Source organism: Microtus ochrogaster, chromosome 8, assembly GCF_000317375.1.
Source record: "Microtus ochrogaster isolate Prairie Vole_2 chromosome 8, MicOch1.0, whole genome shotgun sequence".
Classification (NCBI taxonomy): domain Eukaryota; kingdom Metazoa; phylum Chordata; class Mammalia; order Rodentia; family Cricetidae; genus Microtus; species Microtus ochrogaster.
In genome coordinates, this window is record NC_022015.1 from 54,379,216 (window position 1) to 54,391,309 (window position 12,094).

Consider the following 12,094-nt stretch of genomic DNA (forward strand, 5'->3'; position numbering starts at 1 on the left):
AGAGAGAGAGAGATTAGAATTTTTCTGAATAAAACTAGTATTTCTCAATATTAACTCAATTTTTCTTTTAGTCCTATTCTATTCATAAGTTTAAATTGTAAACTCTAGAACAGGATTCAAATGTCTCAAATTAGGGTACTGAGATTTGGGGGTATGAAGGGCCAGGAAAGTAGACTTTTGGACAGACCTGATCAATTTTCCCACAACATAATTTTGTTGAGGAATTCAAAGAAAGAACATAAAAATTAAGTTTAGATACATCAACGGGTAAAATACTCAACTACTGTTTAAATGAATTTTAACTCCCAAGAAACTGTGTGCTTTCTGAAACAGGTTCCACTAGGTAGCACTGGATGCCTGGAACTCACTATGTGGATCACTCTGTCCTCAGCTCACTGACATCAACTTGTCTCTACCTCCCAAGTTCTGAGACAAATGGTGGGCGCCACCATACCCAACCTCCATGAAATTACTACTTTGTTCCCAATCCATATGCTCAGATAGGTGTGGTGGGGGGGTTGGTGCTAGGACAGAGATAAGCTCATTCTCCAATGCCTTTCGCATCATTTCTATTTCTTTAAAATTTTCCTCAGTTCACTTGAAAATTGGTCATGCTATTTTCACCTTATGCAGCAATAATCTTTTGAGCATTTGAGTGTGTTTATATATATATAAATTTACATATAAAAATATACTTAAAGACCTCAGCAGCTAGCAAAAGCATTCAGAGCAGAGTATCATTTAATGAAGAATCTCTTCTTATTATGTACTAAGTTTTATTTCTTCAAAATTAAATAAATCAGTAGTTTGTTTAGAAAACTAATTATAGTTTGTGTTTGCAAATAGTTAACAAAAACTAAGAACGCACATATTTTATTAAGCTGATTTTTTCTATAAAAAAGAAAAGCCAATAGTAGGAATGGATTCTAGTGAGAAGTAACACATATCCAAAGTTTATCCTGACTCTATAACCTTATTATAAAATATTATAATAACTATAATTTTTATCACAACATGAGACAAGACTAAAATAAATACTAAGCTTAAAACCACATAATAATACAAACACACACAAAGTGTATATGTTATTTGAATTATTATTTTGAAAAAGGTTTTTCTTAAGATAAGTTTAACAGAAACAGAAATACAACTAACCCCTCCATTCCTACATTTGACAGTTAGCAAGTTATATTTGCTCAACTTACTTTCAATCCATATTTTGAATCTACAACAGTTATGATACCTACAAAGAAATAACATGGTAGTCATTCTTTAAAGTTATCAATTTTATGCAACTATACTTGAGAAGGAAAATTAAAACACCTTCAGTTCACAAATATAATTCAATAAAGTATTATTTCTCCTACCAATGTGGCAAATTAACTCAATCTCAGGAATATGCAAATATGTTTCAAATATATATTGAGTGACTAGCTCTGTTTCTAAGAAACTAGAAAATAAAAATTTAAAAATTAAGTCAACAATAAAAAAAAACTTCTTTGGTATTTAAAAGTTTAAAGTCCAAACTAAGGCACATCCCATAATCATAGAGAAATAAGACAAATTATATGAGATAGGTTATTTTTACTTTCACAGTCAAAAAGAGGCTTTTCTAAATATTTAAATTATTATTTAAAGAATCTGAGATATCTTAAGACACTGTATTCCTAAACTCTGCTAGTACCTAAATTCTCAAAAGATCAATTAGTTCAGCAATTTTTGAACATATGTCAAATCGTTTTTAAAAATATAACAGGAGAATGTGATAATGTCTATGAAATTCAACAAGCTACATTCCTAATAAAACCCATCTTCAATGATTCTTACCCGATAGTCTACAAGGCTGGTTTAAAGAAATATAAAGGAGAAACAACAGGGGAAAGTGACTAGAGTTGCTACAATAAGAAAGTGGTACCAAGCTTACAAATTTATATAGACTGACAAGAGATCAGTAGTGTATGTATGTGTACAGCATTCTGAATTCTTCAAGTAAAAATGAAAGCAGGAATATAACCTTTCCATTGTCTTCCTGACTACCTACAAAGCTCTAGCATTATACTACGTGTGTCATGGCAACAGAGGACATGGGCAATCTACAGAGCATTCTGAAAGGAAAGTTTTAGTATAAGTCCTGGCAGAGTTGAGAGCAATCCCTAACAATCCAGTTTTATCACTGTCTAGAACTTTAGAATCCCTATGATCAAAAATTTGATTCATCAAAAATTAAACAAGTTTAAAAAGAACTATGATGTAAGAATTAAAACTGCAATATAAACAAAATGAGCTCAACCATAAAATAAATCTTTCTTTAAAATAAATTATTTTAACTTACCATCAAGATAAATATCACTCCCTAACTCCGCATCAACCCAAAACATAGAAGCCACTGCACCTGAAAGTACATAATATGATAATATTCATCAAATAAAGTATTTCTTCAAATTGCAAAACACAATTTTATCAGTCTTTTTTTTCCACCAGAGGGATTAGCTGCTAAACACACACATAGACACACAAACTAAACCTACACTTCAATCTTTTTATAAGAATTACAGTGACAGAACTTTTCAAGACCTGCAGTCATCCCATTTCTTTCCCTTTCCCTACAAACAATAAATCTGGGCACTCATCAAACATGCTTCTATTGATGCCAAAATAATTTACCAATAAATATTGTGAAACAATTTGGACACAACAGCTGAGTATACACTGGACATTTTTCTTATTTCCTTAATGTAATTATCCTACAGTCCACAAATAATAAACTCCTCCCAAGGAAAAACAAATAAAACACATTAACTCCAAAAATCACTTGCCCAAAGTAAATTCACTTGTAATCTTTACAGAAGAAAAAGAACAAGAAAAATTACAAGTTCTTTGGTGGTACTCACTGCCATATATTTACTTAGTACTGGGCATAAAATTTGCATCTGAAGAAAAATTATTTCTAAGAAACAAATTAAAATTTGTATTTGACATTAACTGGTTTAACACAAAACCACATATTCTGATTGGTGTGCCACAAAACAAGAAAAGGAGACTGACAGCAAGGGAAAGCATCGCTGCCCCAGTTAGTGATGGTGCTGTCTAAAAGAATGAGCACAGGGGCAAACAAGGACAACTGAACTCATTCCACTGTCCAAAGCGTCTGCCTACTCTGACAAGATGTCCCGCTAAGCATCACTCTGTGTCAACAGTGAAACACCTGTCAGCTGTTTACAGTGATTACTCATGCAAGACATAGCAAGGGCCACAAGAGCTAATGGTTTCCTGATACCTATTGATTTTTTCCCAAAAACTTAATAGTGTTCCAATTTGACTGAAATAGGATTTGTGAGTAACAGGAGCAGAATCAATGTCTGTCCTCTTCAAGAAAATTACTTTACCATGACAATTATTTAGCTAAGAACTGGAGAGTGTCAGTCTCCTAAGCGAGAAACAACTGAATTGCCAATAAGAATTATTTCCACTTTCTTGGCTAAAAACATGGTTTTAATTAATAAAGGTAAAAAAGAGTAAATTTACAGCTTCCTGATACCAAACAATAAGATACAAAAAAATATTAATTTCTTTACTCAGCCAAATACGTTAGCATCACAGTTTTATAACTTTAAAACCTCACTGCTTTTTATTCAAATAAATGGCTTTATTTTATTCAAATAAATGGCTTTATGTCTTACTTCTAATGAAGATGAATTGTCAATGTGTATTACAGCTTTTATTCCCACCCCCTCCCCCGCCCCGAGACAGGGTTTCTCTGTAGCTTTGAAGCCTGTCCTGGAACTAGCCCTTGTAGACCAGGCTGGACTTGAACTCACAAAGATCCAAAGATCCACCTGCCTCTGACTCCCAAGTGCTGGGATCAAAGGCGTGTGCCACCACCATCCGGTCTACAGCTTTTATTTTCATAAAATAAAATTCAGTTCTTACAGGATGCTCAAAAAAGAATGATCTGAACTATAGCTATAGGTGCTTAGGAATAGCAAAGAGGAGAGAATGGAATAGGCGATTCTTCTCCCCAAAGAATATTAGGCAATGTCTGGAGATAATTTTACTTGCTTCTAGGAATATGCTACCAGTAGGCAGAACTAGGGATGCTGTTAAACATTCTACAATGCTCAGGATAGTATTCCTCACAGAAGATAACTGGCCATCCAAAACATCATTTGTGTAAAGGCTGAGAAATTCTGAACTATATTACAGAATCTTTCTTTAAAACCTGATAAAACAAGAAATTTTCATGCAAGTATCAAAATTATATCAGAACAACCAACAAACAAGATCAGCTCCCTAACCAAAAATTTAGAAGTGTAATAGTCAAAGTTAGAAACAAAGTTCTATGTGAATATAATGGTTTGAATAGGAATGGACCCCTATGGGCTTACATATTTGAATGCTTTTTCATTAGGGAGTGGTGCTACTTGGCAACAATTAGGAGGTGTCACCTTGTTAGAGGATGTTATGTCACTAGGGATGGGCTTCGGGGTTTCAAATGCTCAAGCCAGGCCCAGTGTCGCTCTCTTCCTGCTGCCCGCAGATGCAGATGCAGAACTCTCAGCTACCAAGTCTGCCTATGTGCTGCCATGCTCCCTGTAATGAGGAAAATGGACTAAACCCGTGAGGCTGTGAGCAAGCCCTAGCTAAATGTTTTCCTTTATGAGTTGCTATGATCATGGTGCCTCTTCACAGCACTAGAACACTGTAGACAGAGCTACTGTGGCCTTTCCTAACTCAACTCCCACCCCCAAAAGAGGTTGCAGAAGAATAGTTTACAAAATCCTAATACTAATCAGAAACATCTTCCCAAAAGACAAGATGTAGGACTAACTGGAAAGCAGTAAGGGAGGGAATGCCAATGATAACAACAAATATTTCAAGACTAAAAAGTGTGTTAGTCATTTCTATGTCAGGAGAAGTTGTTTTGTAGGACTAAGAGCAAAAGGAAGAAGAGCTATGAGGTCTAATGATGCCCCACAGCAGCAAGGATTGCCTATGTACTATTAGGTGAGTGGAACAAACCCAAGACAGCCATACTGGATATTCAAGGCCAGAAGCTAATGGCCACTTCATCTCATCAGTCTGTCTGGTTACCCATTTCCATAGCTTCCCTCTTCATGTGTCCCAATAATACTCAGCTTTCAAACTGGGGCTCAAAAATTTGGGGGGGAGGGTAATATAGTTAAGATATTAAAAGGAATTCCTCATCAATGTACACAGGTAAAAGAAAGTCCTCTGACCTTCCCATACCAGACACAAAAGTACACATGTGATTTCAGCAGAGAAAAAGAAACACAGATAAATGTCAGGAAGGGGAAAAAGGAGTAACTTACTAGCATGACAAATTGCAAAGGATTCATTTTGCAAGGAAAAAATTCAATAAAATAAATAAAATTTGAAGTAGCTCTTTATAGCAAAAAATCTGAAAGCAATACAATACAAAAACAAGCTTGAAGACAAAAAAAGAGCAGAATAATCTGAGGCCTTGTATCACTATATTTAGAATCAATTTAATAGCACCATTGTTTGGCCAATAAATTAATTTACAATAGTGAGGAACAGATAAGAAACAAGTATGAGGAGGATTGTTGACATAAGGACAGCATAAGATTATCAGAGTAAACATAGCTGCAAAAGATAAATCAGAACAATTAAAATAAGGCTAAGGGTATAGTTTAGTGGTAGAGCACCTACCTAACATGTGTAAGGTACTCAAAAACAGAAAACTAGAAGCCAGAGAGATGGCTCAGCAGGCAAGGGCGCACCCTACTGCACACTGCTAAACCTAATACTTGTGTTCCAGTCCCAGGACCCACATGGTGAAGAGAGAACTGACCAACATGGTGGAGAGGAGAGCCGACTCCTGCAGTCTGTCCTCTGAACTCCATACACGTATGACAGCATACACCTTCATATTCGTTCTCATTTATTCATTTGCTCTCCCTCTCTCACCCCCTCAAGCCCCTTTCCTTGCAATCAAAAATATATAAATGAATCAATATAATTTAAAAAAGAAAATTAGACTAGTTAAAAGAACAAAATAAAATTCATTATGAAGAAAATTGGTCTCATTAGTATAGAACCAAATAATGTGACAGAAAAAATATTCACAATAAAAAGTGAAAATGTCCTTAAATAAAGTGTAGGAAAAAAATAACTGAAAATAAAAAAAAATTCCCACATTTTTATCATATGACATCTATTTGGGGCCCGACATCAGTGACTTCTGATGTATTATACAAACATTAGGGGTCTAATTATTTTTAAAACTTTTTATGTGTATGAGTGCTTTACATGCATATATATTTGCATCACATGCATGCTTTGGAGGGCAAATTGGCTAGAAGAGGGCACTGAATCCTCTAAAACTGGAGTTACAGATGGCTATGAGCTGTATCAGCTCTGGGACTGAACCTGGGTCCTCTGGAAGAACAGCTAGAGCTCTTAATTGCCAAGCCATCTTTCCAACCCCTGGAGACTAATCTTTTTTTTTTTTTTTTTGGTTTTTCGAGACAGGGTTTCTCTGTGGCTTTGGAGCCTGTCCTGGAACTAGCTCTGTAGACCAGGCTGGTCTCGAACTCACAGAGATCCACCTGCCTCTGCCTCCCAAGTGCTGGGATTAATGACTTTTTTTTGATTTATTTATTATGTATACAACATTCTGCCTCCATGTATGCCCGCACGCCAGAAGAGGGTGCCAGATCTCATTACAGATGGTTTGAGCCACCATGTGGTTGCTGGGAATTGAACTCAGAACCTCTGGAAGAGCAACCAGTGCTCTTTAACCACTGAGCCATCTCTCCAGCCCCTGGAGACTAATCTTAATGACCAATGATGTCCTACCCAATCTCAAGAGCACCCATGTCAGGTAGTTCACAGTCACCTGAAACTCCAGTTCCAGGGGATCCAACACCCACTTCTAGCTTCTTTGGGTACCTATACACATATGGCACATACTCATATAAATAAACACATACACATAGATACACATAAAAATAAATCTTTATAAAAAATAACTTATTCCTACCAATAACTAAGTCAATTAATACAATTTTAATTTCTATTAACAGCTTAACCATCTCAAGAAGTACACTGACAACTCTTATGTGACACAAGCTAGAATTTCCCTTCCTTTGAACAATGGTAAAAATTAAACGCAGAGTAAAGCGTTAGCGCTGATGAAATGACCCAACAGGTAAAGCACTTGCTAGTCAAGTGCTAGACCCAAAACGTCCACACAGAAGCTGGGTGCGCATGGCCACCTACCTGCCACTCCATCACAGGGAAGTAAATAAAGAGACTGGAGATAGAGAATTTCTGAAGCAAGCTGGATAGCCAAACCAGCAAAAGTGACAAGCTCAGCTCTTTGCTCACTGAGAGACCCTGCATCATCAATACCTAAGGTAAAACGCCCATTCACATTTGAATATGCATACATAAATGGATGTGCACCACATAAACATATACAAAACATAAAGTTTGAATCTCATTTTAACTATCTCTCTAAGGTATCAAAGAACTATATGCTGGTTACTGATAATATCATTTCTTACCAGGATCTGCTAGTCCAGTGGTCTCTAAGAGTATGTAATCAAATTTCCCCTTCTTCTGCATCAGATTCTCTATAGCTCTAAGGCCATTGTCCCTGAGAATACAAAAAATATAGTAATAACTGACTACCCGAACATTTTAAAATAGTCACAACACAACACAAAAATATTTTCAGGTACACAAAAATTTAACTCCTTCTTAAGCTTCTAATAAAATGTCCAATATTTAACAATGACAAGAAGAAAACAAGTCTAAATACAGCAGATATGTGTGTTAATTTTTTATTAAAATTAAAAGCAAAGAGAATGTTATCTAAAAAAGTCAATATTTATTTTACAGATTTATAAAAGGAAACCAGTATAAATAATGATGAAATTTATCATCTAGAGTAGTTCAATATGAAATTAAAGGAACACTGTTGCTGCAAACCTTTTAACTCTAGTCTGAATCAGGGTATAGTGTAATTTCCTTAAAAAACAAAACAAAACAAAACAAAAAAACCTCTCATTATGCAGTTCAACCTGACCTGGAACTGTCAATCTTCCTTTTCCACCTCCCAAATGCTGAGATTACAGGCTTTTATTACCTGTTTTTTTATTCTTAATTCCAAAAACTAGGGTAAATATTGAACGTGGTACCTTTTGGTTAAGAAAATATTTATAACTACTTCCTCTTTCCAGAAAATTGTGACTCGGTGTCAAGCATCTACAATTGTAAATAACTCAGGAGAAACTCAATTCACTATAATATAGAAAAATCAGAAGCACAGTAGTAACTATGATGATTTATCCAAGAGCTTATTTTATTAGATAATTTATCCAAGTCGCTGTTTTATGTCAGGTACTTTTCTAGGACCAATGGTAGCTTAGGAAACTAAAAAGACACTGCCCATGGAAACTTAATCTAACCACTTAGCATATTTAACATAAGGTTCTTTCCCTGTTTCTGTGTGTTTATGTGTTAATACTCAGATCTGAACAGAGAGACACATATATGCTAAGCAAGCATGCTACTAATGAGTTACATTCCCAATCTTCTTTTTACTTTTATTTTGAGATAGGATGTCATTAATTGCCCAGGCTAGTTTTGACTCACTTGGTAGCCCTGGTAGGCCTTGAATTTGTGATCCTCTTGCATCAGCCTCTCATGTAGCTAGGATTACAAATCTGTATCACCAGGCTTGGCTGATTCTTCCCTCTTTCTTATGTTGTTTGTATGTATAGGCATGTATGATGTGTATATGCACATGTGTACATATAGAGGACATGTTGGTGTCTTTCTCAATGGCTTCCCACCTTACTTTTTTCTGACAGGGTCTCTCATTTACACTGCCCGGCCAGGGAGCCCCAAGAATCTACCAGTCTCCCTGTCTACCCAGCATTGGGATTACAAGCTCACACTGCCCTGCCTGGCTTTCCATGTCAGTACTTGGGTCCTCAAGCTTGTGAAGGAAGCACTTTATCCACAGACATTTCCCAGCCCATGGTTATTCTCTTTTATGACAGTCATTTATTTTTTAGTTTAAAGAGACTGAACACTTAGGGGTTGGAGAGATGGCTCAGTGGGGAAGAACAACTGTTGCTGTTCCAGAAGAACAGAGTTCAATTCACAGCACCCATATAGTGGCTCACAACTGTCTGTCACTCTAGTTTCAGGCAGTCAGTGCCTCACTGGACTCTGTGGGCACCATGCATGTATATGGTACACCAGCATACATAAAATAAATTTTTTTAAAGAAAAAAAGAGGTTGAATACTTGGAAATAAGACTAATGACATATTAAATTCAGAATAATCCTTTTCTACATGTGAAATAGGACACTGAAAATAATCTTTAAAAATTCAATGAAAGAATAAGAAGAACAAAACAAATAGAAAATAATAGCAAGAAATACTTAAAGAAAGCACAACCTAAAAAATATATATCCTACCCCAAAATACAATGGTACAAGCTATGTAAGTAAATTCAGTTAAATTACACAGGAAAATCAAAGCTGGAAATATAATCAACAGACATCTTAAACCAGCCAACAAGCACACAGTAAACCCACTCCTTACTTCACTGAACAGCAGAGACAACCGTTTCTAAGTTCCAGCCACTCTTCATAGAGTTCTCCACCTTGACTGATGGATAAGGATTTCTCTACTGCACTCCCTAGAAACAGGAACAGGCAAAAACAGAAGGATGTTAAGAAATAAGACTACATTCCAATGAAGAAACTATAGCTTAGAACATGTATTCTTTTATAACTCTAAATCCACCAATAAAACTTCAAATTCTATTAACAAATTAAGTTTCAAGAAGTAGTATATTGATGATTCTTCTGTGATGTAAACCAGAATCTCTCTTCTTTTGAACAATAAAAAGTAAACCTAAAGTCAATGTTTAACTCAGCAAATATTTAAATTATGGTTCTCTAGATAATTTTAACTTTTTTCTGTAAGCCTCAAATAGAGCCAAGCATGGTGTACACCTATAATCCCAACACGTGGGAGCCTGAGGCTGAAGAATCTGGATTTTAAGACACATTTGGGCTCCAAAGAAATTTACAGATCAGCCTGGGCTACACAATGAGACTTTATCTCAAAAATGTAAATAAACAATGGCTGAACAGATTGGCTAGTAGTTAAAAGCACTTGCTGCTCTTGCAGAGCACTGCAGTTCGGTTCTAGCATCCACAAGGCACATAGGACAGTTGACAACTACCTCTAACTCCAGCTCCATGTCTAGCCTCCAAAGGGCCTGCATACAATGCATATACACACACACACACACACACACACAAACATACAAATAAAATAATTTTTAAAAATGTAATGAACAGGGGCTGAAGAGATGGCTCAAAGCTTAAGAACACTTGCTGCTCTTGCAGAAGACCTAGATACGAGTTGATTCTCTGCACCCACGTGGCAGCTGACAACTGGCTATAATTCCAGTTCTAAGGTATCCAACACCCTCTTCTCCAGTCACGAGGCATTTATGTGGCACATAAACATACAAGCAGGCGAAACACTTATACATATAAAATATTTATAAATTATTAAATAATTTGTTTCTAAGAAGACAAATCCAAAATTAATAAACACATCTCCTTCCTCCTTCAGACTCTTACTTGTCTGATTCCATTTAACAGAGGAGCTACTCTGAAGACATTTTTCTTCTCATCCATTGTAAACCTTCTAAATATACTGATAGACTTTTTAAATACTGGGTTTTGTAAATTCTTCAACCTCTTATGAGATTGTTTTCCTTTTAATTCCTCACTAAATTGGTGGTTTCTGTTATAAGGTTGTTTCTAAATATACTTAAAAATGCTATTTCATTCTAACAAAGGTTTTTAAGCCATTTAAAAAGCCATCTAAAAATTAACTTTTATTCAAATAAAAAGTCTTTTAGTAAGGTTTACCTGGGATGTAAGTACACATGAGATGTTTCTCAAAAGAATAGGTTTAAATGCTTTACAATGTACCTATAGTGATATTTTATATACGTTTTAATAAATAAAGCTTGCCTGAAGATCAGAGGACAAAACCAAGCCACTAGAGGATAGGCAGTAGTGTCATTCACCTTTAATACCACGATTTGGGAGACAGAGGCAGATGGATCTCTGTGAGTTCAAGGCCACCCTGGACTCCACAAGATCATTGCAGAAATAGATCCAGGTGGTGGAGGCTCACACCTTTAATCTCAGTACTAGGGAATCCCGCGACTTTAATTCCAGCACTAGAAGGGAATATAAGACGGAAGGAAACAGAGGCTCAGGGCTCGGTCTGCAGTCACCCAGCCTTGGTAGAGGTAAGACTTCTCTAGTGCCTGGCTGTTTTGCTTTTCTTATCTTCCACTTGAACCCCAATATCTGTCTCTGGGTTTTTATTATTTGTGTTGCCAATGCCACAGAAAAGTTTTAAATAGAAAAAAAAGATTTTCCTTTTACATTTATGTATTTTCTGTTCATATTTTAGTTGGGTGATGATAGAGTTTCATATACTTCATCATCAACATCACTCATTAAGCCCCAGCAATGCTTAACCATGCATGGGCAGCCCGTTTATGGCAGTTCTCCAGTTGTTCCCAACCTGGGCAGTACTAGATGCTTGTGTTATTGTCATACCCAAGGTTCCACAGTCTTCATTTATGATGTATATCCAGCGTTTTGGGGCCTTCCTCTTTGCCTTATCCCGTGCACTCCTCCAAGCAGTGCTATCTTCGGGTATCTGCCATCACTCATTCTCATAACATGGCCAAAGTATCTCAACTGCCACTGTCGTATCCTGTAGTTTACTTCCTTCTGTAGATGGAGATGTTTCTTAATGTCCTCATTGCACAGCCTGTCTCTTCATTGACGCCTAGAATCCTCCTGAGACACGCCATCTCAAACATATTCAGCTGCTGTTCTGAGAAGCGTTTTATTGTCCAGTTTCAGAGATGTAAAGAAGGCAGCTCAAGACAAGTGTCTCATATACTTGCAATTTTGTTGTTGTCGTTATGTCTCTTGCTGACCAAACCTTTCCTGGTGCCTGGAATGTAGCCCTCACTATCGTTATTCA

The 12,094-nt window shown here is 36.2% G+C and overlaps 1 protein-coding gene across 1 annotated transcript in view; it reads right to left on the bottom strand.

Annotated features, from left to right (window-relative positions):
- Window positions 1-12,094, bottom strand: part of LOC101985527 (COBW domain-containing protein 1) — a 46,900-nt gene that overhangs the window by 29,014 nt on the left and 5,792 nt on the right. The window contains exons 3-6 of the mRNA XM_005352085.2: window positions 9,605-9,701; window positions 7,551-7,642; window positions 2,333-2,392; window positions 1,206-1,243 (exon numbers count right to left, since the gene is read on the bottom strand). Of these exons, the coding sequence (XP_005352142.1) occupies window positions 1,206-1,243; window positions 2,333-2,392; window positions 7,551-7,642; window positions 9,605-9,701 (287 nt within the window). The remainder of the gene's footprint in view (window positions 1-1,205; window positions 1,244-2,332; window positions 2,393-7,550; window positions 7,643-9,604; window positions 9,702-12,094) is intronic.